The following is a 19166-nucleotide window of genomic DNA, read 5'->3' as shown; positions in this document are numbered from 1 at the left end:
TTAAAACATTTTTTTAATGGTAAAAAAAACACTAAAAGCCCCAAGACCGTGTAGGCGTTGTCTAGATGGAATTTTATAACATTGAAGACAATAATGAGAATATTTTAAAAGTATATTAAAGGAGTTATATGCCTGAAAACTTATAAATTTTGTTTATGAAAAAAGAATATAGGAATATTCGATTGTAGTTTGTAAATGCGATGGTTTTTATCCCTTAAATCATAGATATCATATCATATATTTTGGGTTATTTGTAATTCGTGTTTGTATTTACAATTTATTGGGTTAGAATATGACATTATAATCGAAAATTCTTATACGTTCATCACCATATACCTAGAATACTATTTCCAACATTCAGAAAATTCTAGAAATATCTATATAATTATCGAACACAAATTTGTCATTATTAAGTAAAGTCATAAACATCAATAATATATTAGTGTCTCTTTATCAACGATCTTTCTTTTACAGCACTTTCATAGGTCACTCGACCACTTTTTTGTTCAACGTAATCAATGAGATGTTCTTTCGAACCTGTCATATGACTTGAACATCCACTATGAAAATATCAGAAAAACGCAGTGTTAGTTTTTAAATAGGTATAAAGAACAGTGCAACAAATTTCAGTCATATGTACACAAATCTTCTTTACTGAAGTTCTCTTGTTGGAGTTGATGCAGTAGGTGTTGTATGACATTTTGGTGTAACATCCGAGTAGCCTCCCAGCTCATGAAGTCTTCTCTCGTCTTGAAGCAATAAGGTTTGATGTGATCGAGTTTAAAGCAATAGTGACATACAAAGCGTTGTCTCTTTCGTTTTGCTTCTTTTGTGCAGAATCTTGCCTCTCTGTTTGAGGGTTCTTGACTAAAAAGGTTACTGTTGGTAAGATAGATGAATTAATACTTTCTTGCATGGATGCAGTTGGTTGTGATATAAAGTTGGATGATTCTCAAATTCAAATACACCGTTATTGAATCACATATTTGTTTGTTGTCTTTTTCTATTATCAGCATGATGCCAATTTTGGTTGAGCTCAAATCTTGATCTTGTGCATCTTCAGGTCCTTCTTACTTAGGATCACCTCAAGTTTGGCCACAGAACCATTCAACTCGATATTTTATTTTGAGAGAATCGATTTCAATTTATTTATTTTGATCCGATAAGCATATAGTTCCTCATATAGTTTTTGTACGCTTTATAAGGTGGCATATTCTTCATCTATTTCCCGGGTTTCCAGATTACTTGTATCAACAGTGATTGTTGCATTGAGACATATTAAGCTTGATGAGTTTGGGGGGATGTTCCTACCAAGTATGACAACACCAAACGTAACACCCAGTGTTACATCTCCTTCGTTTTAGTTTTGTGCAGAATCTTGCCTCTCTGTTTGAGGGTTCTTAACTAAAAAAGTGACTGTTGGTGATATATAGAGATAGATGAATTAATACTTTCTTTCATGAATACAGTTTCTTGTGATATAAAGTTGGACAATTATCAAATTTCAAACACGCCGTTATTGAATCCCATACCAGTTTTGCTGTCTTTTCCCATTATCAATATGATGCCAAGTTTGGTTGTCTCGAGTTGAACTTAGCGAGGGTTTGTGTTGCCTTTTCGAGCACAACCTTGATTTTTGTGAATCTTCGGGTCCTTCTTAATTAGGATCACCCCAAGTTTGGCAACAGAACCATTCAACTCAATATTTTCTTTTGAAAGAATTGAGTTCAATTTATTTCTCTTGATCCAATAAACATATAGTTCCCCATATAGTTTCTGTACGCTTTATAATGTGGAATCTTCTTCATCTATTTCCTGGTCTTCCAGATTACTTGTATCAACCGAGGTTGTTGAATTGAGACATATTAAGTTTGATGAGTTTGGAGGGATGTTCCTATCAAGTGTGTCAACACCTGACGTAACACTCAGTGAGATAACCTGCATCCAACATTTCTCCTCCAATAGTGAAAATAAGGATGTTTGGTTTTCCTTTTCACCAGATTATTGTTCTTCTTCAGATTGTCCATCACTTAAGGAGGCATTCGTTCCCTTGTTCTTACGAAGTATATTTGGACACTCATTTGTAGAATGTCCAAAACCAGCATTCCTTGCATCATACATAGTCGAACCTCTTAGTATCTGATTGAATCCTTCATTCCTCGACCGAAACTGTCTATGAGTGGGTAACATCCTCTGAGTTTTCTTGGGAACAACTATGTTTGGAGGTTTAGGTTGCTGGCCAGTAATCTCTTATCTTTTTCTAATAGTCTCCAAATTGGGTTGTGATCAATGAGATGAAGTCTTCACACATCACACAGATCAGACCTTCCGAATTCCTAGAAAGTTGAAGTAGATCATTGTAAGAGTCGTTAGAGATTTGAAATACAGTAGTCTTCCCTTTGTCCTTCTTTTGTAGGTTCAGGTTCATCTCAAAGGTTTGAAGGGAACTTATCAATTCTTCTAGTCCAAGCTTAGTGGTGTCTCGTGCTTCATCGACCACAGAAATCTTGATATTGAAGTGTTCTGGGAGTGATCTTAAAACTTTGATAACCAATCTTTCATTTGAGATTGGGTCACCAAGGTCGACGATCATAAGCAATCCTTGTCTTGGTTTCTTCCATTCTCAAAATTTTAAATTGGCTGGTTAGCATTCTCACCTTGGTTCTTCACACGTATTCTGATCCTTCAGAGTGTCTTTGAAGAATTTCCCATGCATCATTGGCAGAGACACAATTATTCATTAGACTGAACATATTTGTGTCAACAGAAGTGAAGATAATATTCAGTTCCTTTGATTGAAGTTTGAAATGTGGAGTTCATCAGTCGTCTATGTGCTTTCTGGTTTGAGCAAACTGTCACCGTCTTCATCAACCGTTTTTGTGGAGTCCAACCATCGACAACAAGTTGCCATGCTCTTTCTTCAATGGATTTGATGTAGACTCTCATGTTGGCTTTCCACAGAGCCTAGCTGGATCCATCCAGAACTGGTGGTCGTAGTACAATGTTGACAAGTGGTACGTCCATAGTATTTTTTTCTGTTAAGAAAAAATAACAAGAAACTCACTTACTCTGATACCAATTGAAAGAATTGTTTATCATATAAGTACTAAATAACTCGAGATTTGGGTAGTTTAGGTGTAGATGCTGTGTACGAGGTTGTAGCACCTAACACAACATGCGGTGGAATAAATAATTTAGCATAAAACTATTTATGCAGGTAAATTAAGAAAAAAATTATTATACACAAGTGTGAACATACAAAAGAAGAGAGCAAAGTGCATCTTAAATCTCTATCACTAGAAGATGTATTCAAATGACATACAAGACTAAAATAATTATACACAAGTGTGAACATATAAAAGGAGAGAGTAAAATGCATCCTAAATTTCTATCACTAGGATATGTATTCAGTTTGCATACTAGTGAATAACTAAAAACTAACTTTCTTGACATAGTGAGAGAGTACAGTGCATTCTAAATTTCTATCAATAAAAATAACCAAATAACAATGGATGCAAACACTGTGAACCGAAATCCAATTTAATGAACAATACTCTTAAAACACTTTGGCTAGCTAGGTGTTGTATGCGAAAGTCTTCAACACTTTATGGTAACACAATAACACAACGAGACTTGAATACTAGATTTTTTCAGAGCAACACACAATTTTCTTGGTCTCTCGCCCTATTTTTCACTTCCTTTGCAAAATCGAATCTTTGACATATATAATCTATTTGACTTAGAGATGATTCATTGATTAGATAGCTACAAAACATAGAAAATATAGTTTATTTGAAAATAAACTCTTTTAAAAACAGAATATCATATCTAGAGTTAGTATTAATCTCTTCATTAATATCATTAGTCTTGAAAAACAAAACTCTAATACTTTGAGTAATTTGAAGTGTAATATTATCAAAAAAGAAAACATAATTAAGAAATAAATTCTGTCTCGCATGCTAAGGCATGTTTCCTTTCACTTGCTGTCTGTTTTTTATACATGTTTTGAGTTGCTATATGAATGATATATATCCAACTTAATACTCGTGTATGTGTATGTGTATGTGTATGTGTATGTGTATGTTAACTATCCATTCCGCCTAACATTTTTGATCAAGGTAGCTCATAAAGTCGGGCAGAGAGAATTAAAAGACAGGGATATTCCTTTGCCATTCAATATCAGCAGCAAGTCACAAGTCTTTGAATCAAGAAATCTTGCCAGCATGATAAGAAGAACAAGCAAAACTGAAGCAAAACTCTTGCTATTGTTGGTACTAAAACAACTATGAAAAACTAGACATGATAAAATAATTATAATAATTAAAATAATAGTAGTTAAAATTAACAGTCTTTAAAAAAATAAATCAATAGTTGTAATCATAATTCATCACAAAAGAAGTATTATTTTTATCAGATAATAAGTGACAAAGATTATGGTGAATCGTTCCACCTTAATTTTTCTTTTAAAAAAACATTAAATAAGATACAATCCACTATTTGAGAATAAAATGATCCCAGATTTCTCCATTTGTGTTATCGAGCAAAGGTTGGAGAGGTATAGCTGTAAAAACACACTCACTAATATTTTATTTGGAAAAGAGAGCTGTCTGCATTGTGTGAAAGTGGCAAGTCAACTGACTAAGACAAGAATTTGCTCAAACCTTTCATCTTGAGCTTCCCCCGAGGCATCAATGTTTGTTCGATTTCTTTGTTGCAAAAATGGCGTTTGCTGCTCTTGGGTCCCTTTGCCATATTACAGTTCAGATTCTTGATTTTGATCTGTGCTTCTTCCCTTTCACAAAGGAAAAAATCGAGTCTTTTCAAGAAACTATTGTTTCTTTAACGGAATTTCTTGATAAGTGCCCACCTATTTGCAGCCAAAGAGTCCAAGATTTGATTACAGAAATCAGAGATGCATCATATGAAGCGGAAGACATCCTCGAGTCTCACATAGCAACTCACTTCCTTCGAATAGATGGAAGCGATAGTTATCAGAGAATGAAGAGATTTCCTGAATATAATAGCTTCGAACTAATCAAAGAACGGCTTGAATCGATTAGCATAGAGGTGAGGAAGATTCAGCTTGATGGGAAGAATGACGTACAGGAGCTGAGAATTTCAGCTCGTGCTGGTTCCTTGAGGCCGGCTTCGGTACAAAATAACTCCAATAAGGTGGCACTAGACAAAGATTTGGAGATGAGACTGATGGAACAACTTGTAGGAGGATGTTCCAAAATCTGTGTCATTCCGATTGTTGGTATGGCCGGGATTGGTAAGACGACTATCGCTAGAATCTTGTATGATAGTCAACTGATCAAGGAGACTTTTCATGTTTGTGGTTGGAGTGTAGTATCTCAATTATATGATATTCAGGATATTGTTATTGACATTCTAGAAGTCTTTGGGACACCTTTACATGGAGAAAAGAATGTCGAACAACATCTATATCAAAGTTTATGGGGCAGAAAGTATTTGATTGTATTAGATGATGTTTGGGATATACAGGCCTGGGATGACATAAAAAGGCTATTTCCGGACGACAATAATGGTAGTCGAATCATATTGACTACTAGGGATTCAAATGTGGCTGCGTATGCCAACTCTTTAGACACTTATCATGAAATGCAGATTCTAAGTGAGGATATGAGTTGGAATCTACTCCGTCAAGAGATTTTTCTACAAAAGAATTGCCCACCTGAACTGGTTGAAATTGGAAAGGAGATTGCAAGTCAATGCCAAGGTCTTCCTCTAGCGCTATCTGCCATTGGTGGACATCTCAAAAAGGAGCAGCAGACAGAAGAATACTGGAAGTATGTTTCTGAAAATATAAGTTCTGTCTTAAAGACCACTAATGATCCGTCATTGGAGATACTAACTTTAAGTTATAACTACTTGCCTCATTATTTAAAAGGATGCTTCCTTTATTTAGGATCTTTTCAAGAAGATTGTGCCATAAGTGTTTTTAAACTTGTTAGATTGTGGGTTGCTGAGGGATTTGTAGACCCATGGTCGGATAGCATGGAAGAGGTCGCAGAAGGGTACTTGTACGAGATTATCGAGAGAAATCTTGCTATTGTCAATGCCTTTGATTCATTTGCAAGGCCAAAGAGTGTTTACATCCATGATCTATTTAGAGACATATGCATTAGGGAGGCGGAGAAAGAAAAGTTTTTCTGTATCTTGAGCAAGGACATACCTTTGGATCTTATGGAAATATATACTCAACGACGCTTGGTTTTTGTTCCAAATATTGAAGAAGATGATGGATCTTCTTGTAGCAGTATATTTCCAAGAAACGATAGTTGTTCAGCTATCCGATCTTTTTTTTATCATGGTGAACAGAATTTTTCATCAACAATTGAACCATCTTTCGGATTGCTCAAGGTGTGGAAAGTTAGTACGAAATCCCTGAAGTTTCCGGTAGAAATTTTAGAACTAGTTAACCTTAAGTACCTTGAGCTTGACCAAGTTTTGGACATTCCATCTTCAATATGTAGACTCAGGAATCTACAAACCCTTATGGCTTGGTCTGAAGATTATCCATCTTTGCCATCTGAAATTTGGGAGATGCCGCAGTTGAGGCACCTTTTCACTTATGGTTTTCGTATTCCTGATATTCGTGATGTTCAGGGCAAAGGGACAAATGCATATATTCTTAAAAGCCTCCAGACACTTGTAGGGATAGTCGATTTTAGATATACTCAAGATGTCCTCTCAAGAATCCCTCATCTAAAATGGCTATGTATCTGTTGCACCATTCCATTTCGTTCTTCAAATAGCCTTGTCTATTTGTGCAAACTTGAATCATTACATTGCTTTTTCGAGCATTTTCCAACTGAGAATATCTTACCGAACTTCTTCTTCCCATCTTCATTGAAACAATTGGTGCTAACAGGCAGTCAGATTGCTTGGGAACAATTGACCATTATCGGAATCTTGCCTAATCTCGAGGTTCTCAAGTTGAAGGATAAAGCCATGGTAGGAAATTTGTGGGAAACGAATGATGGAGAATTCAAGCAACTGAAGTCCCTAAAGATTAGATATTCAGATCCAGTAAAGTGGAAAACTGATAAGGACCATTTCCCAAGTCTTGAGTTTCTTAAGCTTAAATTCTGCAATGCCTTGGAGGCAATCCCATCTGAAATCGGAGAAATCCCGACACTTACAATGATTGAATTAATTAGATGCTCGCTTGGAATAGAGTCTTCAGCAAAGGAAATGCTTGGGGAAGACAGTGACATTGAACTTCTGATTGACAATGATGAAAAGGTTTAGTATCAGATCCAGACAAGAAGTCATGTAAAGATAGTTTTATTTTCTTATCTATTTCTTTTTTTTTTGATGATCATTTCTCAGTGTTTAACCTTCAGCTTTTGCAAAACTAATTCTATATTAGATGAACTCCTTGGAATGAGTTTCAAGAAATTCAAGTGATGGGGAATTCCAAATTGAAAGTCTCTGGAATTGCAGCCAGACTTAGTTATGTCATGATCGAATACTTTAGTTTTTGCTTCATGTAAAACTAAACTATGCAGAATTGCAGATAGAATTTTCTGTTACTCATTTTTTTCTTGCACTGTTCTGTGACAATTGGTTTACTGTGAGTGCCACATCCCGAGCCCGGGTCAACGTCTGCGTGACAGCACAATGGAGCCTTATATTAACTACTTTGTATTCGTCATCGCTTTACGAAAATGATTATCCCAAGTTGTTACATAAATTTATTATAATCCATTATAAACTCATTTAAATACTAAATTTTTACCATGGGGAACAAGAGGTATTATCAAAGTGAGGATTCGTAATTAAGTTTCTTGGAAGTAGAGATCATTGTTCTGGAATTGTGGCCAATTTTAAAAATGACTATGGTACTTTTGTTTCTAGTATTCTTATGTTCTAACTGATTTTAACTCAAAATGTTAGGGTGCTACAATTTAACATTAATCTGTATTCATACTTATATTTTTGTGTCATCGAAATTTAATTTTAAAACGAACAAATATACTTCTAATTAATTAATGATCAACTTGTATTTAATATTTTATGCAAGAATTTTATCAACACATGAAAAATTAAGGCAAAAACTTGTTTGAGACGGTCTCACAGGTCGTATTTGTGAGACGGATCTCTTATTTGGGTCATCCATGAAAAAATATTATTTTTTATGCTAAGAGTATTACGTTTTATTGTGAATATGAGTAGAGTTAACCCGTTTCACGGATTAGGATCCGTGAGACGGTCTCACATGAGACCCACTCGAAATTAAAGGGTATTTGGCGTAATTTGTAAGCTCTCTCAAATAACTTACAACACAAATAATTCACAAATCTCAATTCACCAACCTTTATTCCCTTACCCTTAAGTTGATCTGGATAAATTTATCCAATGTTTATAATTTTTAGGTAAAATGTAGTAGTTTTGACCAAATAAACGTGGACAATAAGAAATTTAATATTTAGTATCAAATATGTTAAATTATTTTAAAATTGATTTTCATTGAAACTAAGTCTATCGTTTTAAAGTTTTATCATATTCTTTACACAATGAGTACTAAAGAATTTATTGTTCTGCAATTCTTATTTTGAAATTTCACAGTGACCTCTTTGTAAGATCTCGTACATAAAGTTGCATACGATATTGTATGATTTGGTTGGTTGGGTGAGCCGCAAAAGAGGAACGCCATATCTTAATAGGTAAGACTGACCTTTGGTTGAGATATAACCAACAGTATGACACGCAGTCTCCAAATAACAACCCAATCCATTGGAACCCAAGTATGTGTAACCCCAGATGTCCTCCTATCACTTAGTTGGGGTTCTACGCTCTCATAAACATAAGAAATAAAGTTGTGTCTCTAGAATGGATCTTATTTTCTGGTTTCAATTTCCCAGAATGGATCTTAATTTCTTGTTTAACTCCCCATAATGGATCGTCACGTTTGGCGGGGCACCCCGACCGAAGGCCGACATCCACTCGACCGTAAATATCAGTCATAAATTCACCATGAATCATTAAAAATCTTGAAATTTTCATCGTCCACGGCATTCAAGGTTGCCCCAATTTTTTTTTTAAATATACACATGTTCTCTCAAATATTTAAAATTTACACATAATGCTCGTGAATACATGATGTCCGAAAAACTCGACTCACCCATTTTTTCGTCTCGAAAATAAATACATACACAAAAGTGTTGCCAAAATGTTACTCACTCACGCACTGGCACTTTTTTTAAAAAATACTTTAATTGCCTTCCGTAAATTCCACGCAATCTTCAATGAAATTTAAGAGAAGCATTTTCACAAATAAAACAATTGTCTTCAAAGAGACACACTTAAAAAAAAAAACCTTTAATACGTTTTCCTTCCAATTTTCGCGCGCGTCTTGCCCGATGCATCTAATTTTGAAAAGAACCTTGTACAACTTTAGCACCTTGGCGTGGGTTTGATCGAAGAGTCGGAGTCGCAACCAAGCTAGAGGCCGTGTTCGAGCCATCGCACACACGAGCAAGTGCAGCACCTGCACTCAAGCTCACGGAAAGCTCAAGCCCGTGCCTCTTCACCTCGCATACATCCCCTTCGCGCCCCAGCCCTCGCCCTCAGGCAGCACCATGACATGATGTATGCCAGAACTGTTTGAGAGCATTCACAAAAACATATGAAGGAGGGAATTGCTTTGAAGGCAACATATTTCATGATAGAACAACAGTTACTCTTCGATTTTCACATAAATCAAAACTAGCATTTTTTAATGCCAAGATGAAAGACTTGAATAGTATCTCCAAAAAATTGAGGAGCAAAAATGTCAAACATAAATTCTTGTTCAAAAAATATTGTAAAATAACATAATTATCCAGTTTTCATGATAGCTGAATGATTGGTGACATATTAAAAATTACAAGCCACCTCCGAAGATGTTAAGAAAATGAAGATTATTTCAGCTTTTGGTCCAAAGAAAAAAATAATTCATCACATGCGAAAAACAAAGAAAAAGACAAGACAACAAGAGCACAAAGAAGCAGAAAATCCTATCAATTGACATAGGAGATGAAAAGAATCTATCAACACCCAAAGATACCAGAAAGACAAGATATTAAGATCAAAAAGGAAAAATTATGAAGGCAGTAATATTGATAAACTTTGGAACTGATCTACTTTGAAATTAAATTTCTATCATTATTGTTGTCCCTATTGTTTGACCTTACTTCTATTCTCACGTGCAACACACGTGTCTTTGCCTAGTCAACAAAAATGATGTATACAAATCATAAAGTAAAATTTTAAAAATGATTTTGATTTTTAGTTGATTATCGATGAATTAGAACGTAAATAAAAATAAAGTAATCATGCAATAAAAAATATATAAATTAAAATATAATTATTAGAAAGTAAAATAATTTATCATATTTAACAAAAAAATTAAGTATAAATAACTTTTTTAATAGATATGAAGGTTATTACTTTTATGACATTTTGGTTCAGTGTAGGCAATAATATACTATAATTAATAAATTAAAAAATGTATAAATATTTTAACTAAGTAATCATAGTAATTATCTTGCGAATGGTCTTTTCGAGTTTTTGTATTTTGACGTTATTTTTCAAAATTCGGAACGTATTAATAGTATATTTTGAAAAACTAGAATGTATGTCAACCTTGTTATAGTCGTCTAAAAATAGGTTTACCTTTAATTGTGAGGATGATCGGCTGACATATTTGTAAACTAGGAAAAATTTTGAACAACTTTTATATTATGATCGAAACAAAATTCAATTCATTAAATAATAATGAGAAAAACAAGCTACAAATATCTACCTTAGAAATTTTTCCAGAAACTGTTATTTGTGGATCATATTTTTGGCAAAATTGATTGATGATTTTGTTATACTTCCTATGCACCATGATTTATGGGTGGAAAAAGATTCTTGTGTAAAATTTTCAGAATTTTTGGAGATAGTTTGCTATTTTTCTCTATTTTCTAATTGGATACTTCTCTCCCTAAATTGCACTTACCACAATGCACAAATTTGACTTGTTTAACATGACCAAATTCTTCTTTAGGGATCTATTTATAGTAAAAAAATGAAGGAGAGCGAGTCATAATCTCATAGCAAGTTTAAAGCTCATTTATTGACATATATCTAAGTCATTATTTCTTAACATATATCAAGCTTATTTCTTGACTAAAATATTTAATGTTAAATTTAAATAAAACTATTTATTCATATTACTAAAATATTAATGTTAAATTTAAATAAAACTATTTATTCCATATTTTATTTTACTATCACTTTTATTTAATATTATTTTTTATTATGATTTTTATAGAAATGAGTATGTTTTTATTGTATTGATATAATTTATATATGTATTTTTACTGATATACTCTTTATTCCATATAAATTTTTTTAAATTTCATTTTGAAGATAATAAATTTTATTTTATATAATTAAATTATTATTTTTAGTATTATTATTTAAATCCATTAATAAAATTTTGACTAAATACCTCAAAAATTTTGGTGTGTTACAATCTATCCTTCTTAAAGAAATACAGTCCATAGATTCATTGTCATTTAAAAATCCCGAATCTTTTGGTCTGTTTTCATCCCCATTTTTTAGTCGCAATTTTCTCCGATTTTTCTTCTCTAAGAATAACATCAGGTATCTATGAATAATCACTTTATCCGCTGTTTATTCTAATTCTAAAATCTTAATATTTTAGAGCAACAGATTATTTTGTTCATAACGTCTGGGAAAGTAATTAAAAAGGTATTTATTATTTTAGGCAAGATAATTCTCAGCGATTTGTTATTCGTATAAGCTAAAGGTAATTAAAGTTCTAATCACTTTGGGACATTCTCGAATGGTACCATCATTTTTTTGTTGGTGGATCGATATCTTCTTCTTTTCCAACGAACGCATATGCTCACATTTTTCATGCTTCTTCCATCACATTTCCTCATTATGGTTGGGGTTAAGCAATATCTACATTTCTCGTGGTAGTTGATGTTTGAGTTTTCTTGAAATTTTTCTCTTTGAGGGTTTCTCATGCGTTTCCAATGGGTTTCTTTTTCATAACTTCTCTTCCGACTATTTGTTTCAAAGGAGTTAGAGATCTCATAATTTCTACTTCTTGTAAAAGTTAACTGAAAATGAAGGAACTACCGTCCTTTTGTTATTGAAGTGGAAAAATCAGAGCGAGTTTTTGTACAGATATGGAGCTTATTTATACAAGTTCTCAAATACTCTCAGTATACTAACTGAATAAGCGTACTAACAAGTATTAACAAAACACGACTTATGCTATATTCAACACACCCCCCTCAAGTTTGGTATAGGTCACGAACACCAAACTTGGACAACAAAAAATCATGCTGCTCTTTGCTCAACCCCTTGGTGAAGATATCTGCAAGTTGGTGAGAAGTAAAACGTGCTCCGTCTTGATCAAGCCTGCCTTGATCTTTTCGCGCACCAAATGACAGTCAATTTCGATGTGTTTGGTACGATCATGATACATAGGATTTGCCGCAATATGCAAGGATGCTTTATTGTCACAATATAAGACGGTAGGGCCTTGTAAACGCACGCCCATGTCTGACAGCAGACCAGTGATCCAAACAACTTCACATGTTGTTGTAGCCATGGCCCTATATTCAGCTTCAGCAGAAGACCGGGACACGGTGCTTTGCTTTTTTGTTCGCCAAGATAACAATGAGCTTCCCAATTTGATGCAATAACCTGTAAGGGACCGTCGAGTCATGGGACATGCGGCCCAATCCGAATCACAGTAGGCAGTAAGAATGAAGGCGCTGTGGACAGGAAGGAGAATGCCAAGGCCAGGCGATTTCTTGATATATTTCACAACTCGAAGTGCAGCATCCATGTAAGATTGCTTGGGGGAGTGCATAAACTGACTTAAGTGTTGAACAACATAAGATAAGTCGGTTCTAGTGATTGTAAGATAAATCAGCTTGCCAACCAAATGAGCATAAGAATCAGGATGAGAAAGAACATGATCATTTGAAGTGTCTTGGCTCATGATCAAATCCAAATCCAAGCTGGTCAACCGTTTATGTTGTTCAAACGGTGTATCAAACGGCTTCGCCCCCGAAAGACCAGCTTCAGAAATAAGTTCCAAAGCATATTTTCTTTGATTAAGATAAATGCCCTCTTTAGAGCGAGCAATTTCAAGTCCCAAGAAGTACCGTAAAGTGCCCACATCGTGAAGTTGCAGCTTTGAGTGTAGAAATTGCTTGACATGAGTAATGGAAACTTCATTACTACCTGTGATAACAATATCATCTACATAGACAATTAAGAGGGTAATGCCATCAGAATCATGCTGTAAAAATAGAGAATGATCATATTGGGATTGCTTAAATCCTGCATCAACCATGACACTAGCAAATTTGTGATTCCATTGGCGAGATGTCTATTTGAGGCCATATAAGGATTTACGTAACTTTCAAACTTTATTAGCACCATGAACCTTATATCCCGGTGGCACACACATAAAGATTTCCTCATCCAAATCTCCCTGGAGAAATGCATTGGCCACATCCATTTGATGAAGACTCCATCGATTAATGGCCGCCAAGGCCAATAGACAACGAATGGTGACAAATTTTGGCAGTGGGGGAGAATGTGTTATGAAAATCTATCCCCGGAAGTTGAGTGTAGCCTTTCGCCACTAATCTTGCTTTGAAACGATCGACCTTCCCATCCGGCAAATATTTTATTTTGTAAACCCAACGACACCCAACGGGTTTAGTATTTGCTGGCAAATCCACCACTGCCCATGTATGATTAGATTCCAATGCCGTAGGTTATAGAAGAAATTGCTGCCACAAAGTGTTGGTAAGATGGAGAAAAGTTTGAATATTGTAAGTGACGTGATATAGGATAGACGCATGAAGCAGAGATATTTCTGGATAGGGAAGGGCAGGAATAATCAGTTGTCCAAATAGGAGGCCGAGTGGGGCGAGTGGATTTGCGTGGCTGTATCATGGAGACATCAGCTGGTGTAGGAAGCAGGGAATGATCAGTGGATGAGTTAAGGTTAGGATCCGAATTTTCAAGCTCTGTAGAATCTATGAAAGATAAAGGATGGGAACAAAAGGGAGGAGAATCCATTGATTGAGCAAAAGGAAAGTAATCTTCATGGAACACTACATCTCTAGATATCAGGAACTTATTTGTCTTAAGCTCCATGAGCCTATAACCCTTTTGAACATTAGAATAATCTAAAAAAAACACACTCATTTGCTCGGGGAGAGAATTTTTGGTCACGAGTTAAAATTGTTGCATAGCAAAGACAGCCGAATACCCGAAGATGAGAGTAAGAAGGATATTTGCAAAATAGTATGTCAAAAGGTGTTTGGTTTCGAATAAGAGGACTGAGAGTGCGGTTAATGAGATAGACCGCAGTTAAAACACAATCCCCCAAAATTTAAGTGGAAGCGATGCTTGGAATCGCAAGAATCTTGCTATGTCAAGAATATGACGATGCTTTCGTTCAACTACACCATTTTGTTGTGGTGTGTATGGGCAAGAGCTTTGATGTATGACTCCAAGAGAGGAGAAAAAGGAACAACACTCTGATTTGAAAAAAATCAGAGGCGTTAATTGGCGCGAATTTTGGAGCATATCTTGTGTTAGTTACTGATCAATTCTATTGCCTTTGTTTCATCAATGGCGTATGCTGCTCTTTTGTCTCTTTCGCAAACTTTGGAGCAGATTCTTGATTCTGATCCATACTTCTTCCCTTGTGCTAAAGAAAAAATCGAGTCTTTTCACGAAACCATAGCTTCTTTAATGGTCTTTCTTGATAATTGCCCACCAACAATTTGCAACCAAAAGGTCAATAATTTGATAACCCAAATCAGGGATTCGGCCTATGAAGCAGAAGACGTGTTCGAATCTCCCGTAGCAACTCACTTTCTGCACAAGTATGAAAGTGAGAGTTATGAAAAACTCGGAATGCTTCCTCGGAGCTTGGAGAAAATGATGGAAGATATCCAATCGGTGAAAAGTGAAGTCCAGAATTTTCATCGTAAGAGAAATGGGGTGCTCGAGCAAAGGATTCAGACTCTTACTGATTCATCAACGCAGCTTGTGTCTGGCTTAAAAGCTTTAACGCAGGTTCTTGTTTCTGATCCATTCATTTTTCCTTTCGCTAAGGAGAAACTAGTCACTTCTTGTAAAAAAGCTAGTGCTTCTTTAAGAGCCTTTCTTTATGATTTCCCACCTATTAGCTCCCAAAAGGTCCATGCTTTGATGAAGCAAATTATAGATTCAACCGATGATGCACTTGACGTTTTTATATCTCTCTTAGTAACTGGCTTGCCGCAGAAGTATGGAAGTGATAGATATGAGAAATTCAAAATGTTTCCTCAGAGCTTGGAAAAAGTGATGGAAGCTTTCGAATCGATAGAGAAGGAAGTGAATGGGATACACGAGCAGAGGATTCCGACTCTTGTTAGTTCATCGAGGCCAGCCTCGAGGGGCAATACAACAACCAATATGGTGGCACTAGACAGTAATCTGGAGATGAAACTATTGGATGAACTTGTAGGAGGACGATCCAACACAGACATCCTCCCGATTGTTGGCATGGGTGGGATTGGTAAGACTACCCTCGCTAGGATCTTGTACAATAGTCAACTGATCAAGGAGTCTTTTGATATTCGTGGTTGGGTTACGATATCTCAAACATATAATGTAAGGGAAATTGTTTTAGGCCTTCTGGAAGATATTGAGGTACCTTTGGATGAAGAACGTGATGCTGCGCAACAAATATATCAAAGTTTATATGATAGAAAATATTTGATTGTATTAGATGATGTTTGGCATGAACAGGCCTGGAATGACATTAAAAAGATATTTCCGGATAACAATAATGGTAGCCGAATCATATTGACAAGTAGACATTCAGAAGTGGCAGCATATGTCAACTCTTATAGCACTTATCATGAGATTCAACTTTTAAATGAGGATTCGAGTTGGAGTCTACTCCGTCGAGAGATATTCCTGCAAAACGATTGCCCACCCGAACTAATTGGAATTGGAAAGAAGATTGCTAGACAATGCCAAGGTCTTCCTCTAGCAATATCTGCCATTGGTGGACATCTTAGAAAGGACGAGCTAACAGAAGAATATTGGAGATATGTTTCCGAAAGTGTAAGTTTGGTCTTAAAGACTAATAATGATCCATCCTTAGAGATATTAACTTTAAGTTATAACTACTTGCCTCATCATTTGAAAGCATGTTTCCTTTATTTTGGATCCTTCCAAGAAGATGCTGCAATATATGTGTCTAGAATTGAAAACTGTGGGTTGCCGAGGGATTTGTAAAGCCAAGCAGATCAAATAGCATGGAAGAGGTTGCAAAAGAGTACTTACGAGATGTTATTGAAAGAAACCTTATTTTTGTGCATGAATATGATTCATTTGGGAAACCAAAGATATGTGGCATCCATGATCTGTTTAGAGACATATGCATCAGGGAGGGTAAAAAGGAAAAGTTTCTTTGTGTCTTGAATAGGAACATTATACCCTTTGATATGTCGGAAATAAATAGCCAACGACGCTTGATTCTGAGTCCAAATATGAAAGAACATGATGAGTCTGCTTATTGTCATATAGATAGTTTTTCAGCTATCCATTCTTTGATTTGCCATGGTGATGATACTTCATCGAAAATTAAACTACCTTCAAGAATGCTCAAGGTATTGATTGTTAGGTTGACAGCAACAAAGTTTCCCGGGGAAATATTAGAACTCATTAATCTAAAGTACCTTGAGCTCGGGTGTGTTTTTCGAATTCCGTCTTCAATATCCAGACTCAAGAATCTACAAACCCTTATTTCTCAAGTCGTGCATATAAAATCTATGCCTTCGGAAATTTGGGAAATGTCGCAGTTAAGGCATCTTCTGGTTTTGGGTTTTCACTTGCCTGATATTCCTGATGTTCGTGGAAAGGGGACCATTCTTAAAAATCTCCAGAAACTTTCAGAAATAATCAATTTTAGATCTATGCATGAGGTTTTCACAAGAATCCCAAATCTTAAAAAGCTAAAGATTGCATATGACTGTAATGCTGCTGGCTTCAAATTTAACACTCTGGAGAATCTTGTCTCTTTGCGTGAACTTGAATCATTATGCTGCAAGTTCAATTTTGTGACAAAGGACAATATCTTGGCGAAGCTCGCCTTCCCTCTTTCACTGAAAAAATTAGTTTTAAAAGGCTGTCAAATTCCTTGGGATCAAATGACCATCATTGGTGTATTGCCTAATCTCGAAGTTCTCAAATTGAGTAGAGCTACGGTTGGATACTGTTGGGAAACAAATGATGAAGAATTCAAGCAATTGAAATTTCTGTTGATTCATGATTCACATCTAGTGAACTGGAAAACTGAAACGGACCATTTCCCAAGCCTTCAGCACCTCATCCTTTAGCAATGCCATGGCTTGGAGGCAATCCCTTCCGAAATCGGAAATATTCCAACCCTTGAAATAATCGAGTTGGATGGTTGTTCGCGTAAAGCAGAGACTTCAGCAAAGGAAATAGTAGGGGAAGACAGTGACATTGAGCTTAAAATTGCCAAAACTTAGTTCTTAGTTCAGATGATCTAGTTCAGATGCTGCCAGCTTACATGATAATGCCCGCACCGAGGCCGTTGCAAGAGATCTTTGTGATGCAATGCAGTCGAGCTAGCAGTATCAATTGGAGTTCTTGGTTTGTCCCTCACACCATTTGGTTTAAAGGTAATGCAATTACCACTTCCCCTTATTTTTCAATATTTACTATCAATTTTGGCATAACAATACTGATTTTCTTTATCACTTCATTGAATTGCATAGATTTTTAAAATTGGAAAATTAAATATTTGTACCATTATCCTTTAATTTTCCTCAAGCCTACAGCTCCTCAACATAAGTAACTAAGCTCGGTGAATATAGCTACAATTTTTGGTATAACGATAAATTTTTCATCTTATATAAATTACTTAAGAATTAGAAGTAACATGTTAAATTTTACAATATTTTAAAAACTAAAATTTTTTGTGAAAAAGTAAAAATTTATGGTAAAAAGTAAAAATATCAAACTCTCAAAATTTACCAAACTACACACTTTATAATATTTTTCCCTTTACTCAATTGTGATTTTCTTCACAAATGAGAGATCTATTTATAGAGTTACATAATCCAAAAAATAAAATACATCATTACCTACATCATCACACACAAATTTCTAATTTACAACTCTTATTTTCAACATTCAAATATTCAACTATTACTTTTCAATATTCAAATCATTTATTTTCAACACTTCTCCTTGTGATGATGATCATGATACGATGATGTCTTCATTACGTGTTTTGTATTGCCTCGTTAAAAACCTTACTTGGAAAAACCCATTGGGATAAAAACCATAGTAAGGGAAAAAGAGTACAGTCACGTAAACTCCCCCTGATGTTGACATGAACAATTCTTCACAAATTTCGTAGATTGCGTATCCCAATATTATATATGTGCTTTCTGAATATTGACGTAGGAAGTGCCTTTGTGAAGAGATCTGATGAGTTTTCACTTGATTGAATGTGACGAACATCAATACATTTATTCTTGTCAAGCTCCTTGGTGAATGCGAAGAACTTAGGAGGAATATGTTTAGTTCTGTCGTTTTTTATGTATCCTTCTTTCATTTGAGCAACACATGCAGCATTATCTTCATATAGTATCACAGGCTTCTCATCGAATGATAATCCGCACGAAATTTGGATATGTTGGGTCATTGATTTTAACTACACACATTCACGACTTGCTTCATGTAGTGCAATAATCTCGGCATGATTTGATGAAGTTGTTACGAGCGTTTGTTTAATTGAACGCCAAGATATTGCAGTGCCTCCACGAGTAAATACATATCCAGTTTGGGAACGTGCCTTGTGTGGATCAGATAAGTATCCAGCATCAGCATAACCAATTATACTTGGGACTTTTGAATACAAAAGTCTCAAGTCTGTCGTTCCTCGTAGATAACGGAATATATGTTTAATTCCGTTCCATTGTCTCTTTGTTGGATATGTGCTAAATCTTGCCAACAGATTCACGGCAAAAGATATATCAGGCCTTGTACAATTTGTAAGGTACATAAGGGCACCG

General features: G+C 35.2%; 2 protein-coding genes across 2 annotated transcripts; both read left to right on the top strand.

Moving 5' to 3' along the window:
- Positions 1-4719: 4719 nt before the first annotated feature.
- On the top strand, positions 4720-6125 carry LOC140827424 (putative late blight resistance protein homolog R1C-3). The gene is made up of 2 exons (XM_073190091.1): positions 4720-6027; positions 6102-6125. Exons 1-2 carry the CDS (start codon positions 4720-4722, stop codon positions 6123-6125), a joined length of 1332 nt encoding a protein of 443 aa, XP_073046192.1.
- An 8524-nt stretch (positions 6126-14649) lies between these two features.
- Positions 14650-18054, top strand: LOC140827776 (putative late blight resistance protein homolog R1C-3). Its single transcript, XM_073190604.1, is given in 2 exon segments — positions 14650-16347; positions 16350-18054. Coding segments are annotated over 2 exon segments (2763 nt in total). The 5' UTR covers positions 14650-14691; the 3' UTR covers positions 17457-18054.
- Positions 18055-19166: the final 1112 nt, after the last annotated feature.

This window comes from Primulina eburnea, chromosome 3 (assembly GCF_022965805.1).
Source record: "Primulina eburnea isolate SZY01 chromosome 3, ASM2296580v1, whole genome shotgun sequence".
Lineage (NCBI taxonomy): Eukaryota > Viridiplantae > Streptophyta > Magnoliopsida > Lamiales > Gesneriaceae > Primulina > Primulina eburnea.
This window is presented reverse-complemented; position numbering and strand designations above follow the sequence as displayed.

Bases quoted from the DNA above. Each gene is read 5' to 3' on its own strand.
- LOC140827424 (XM_073190091.1), top strand. From the start codon at position 4,720: ATGGCGTTTGCTGCTCTTGGGTCCCTTTGCCATATTACAGTTCAGATT. The intron at 6,028-6,101 runs GTCGCAGAAGGG...TTCATTTGCAAG, and splicing joins GGTCGGATAGCATGGAAGAG to GCCAAAGAGTGTTTACATCC.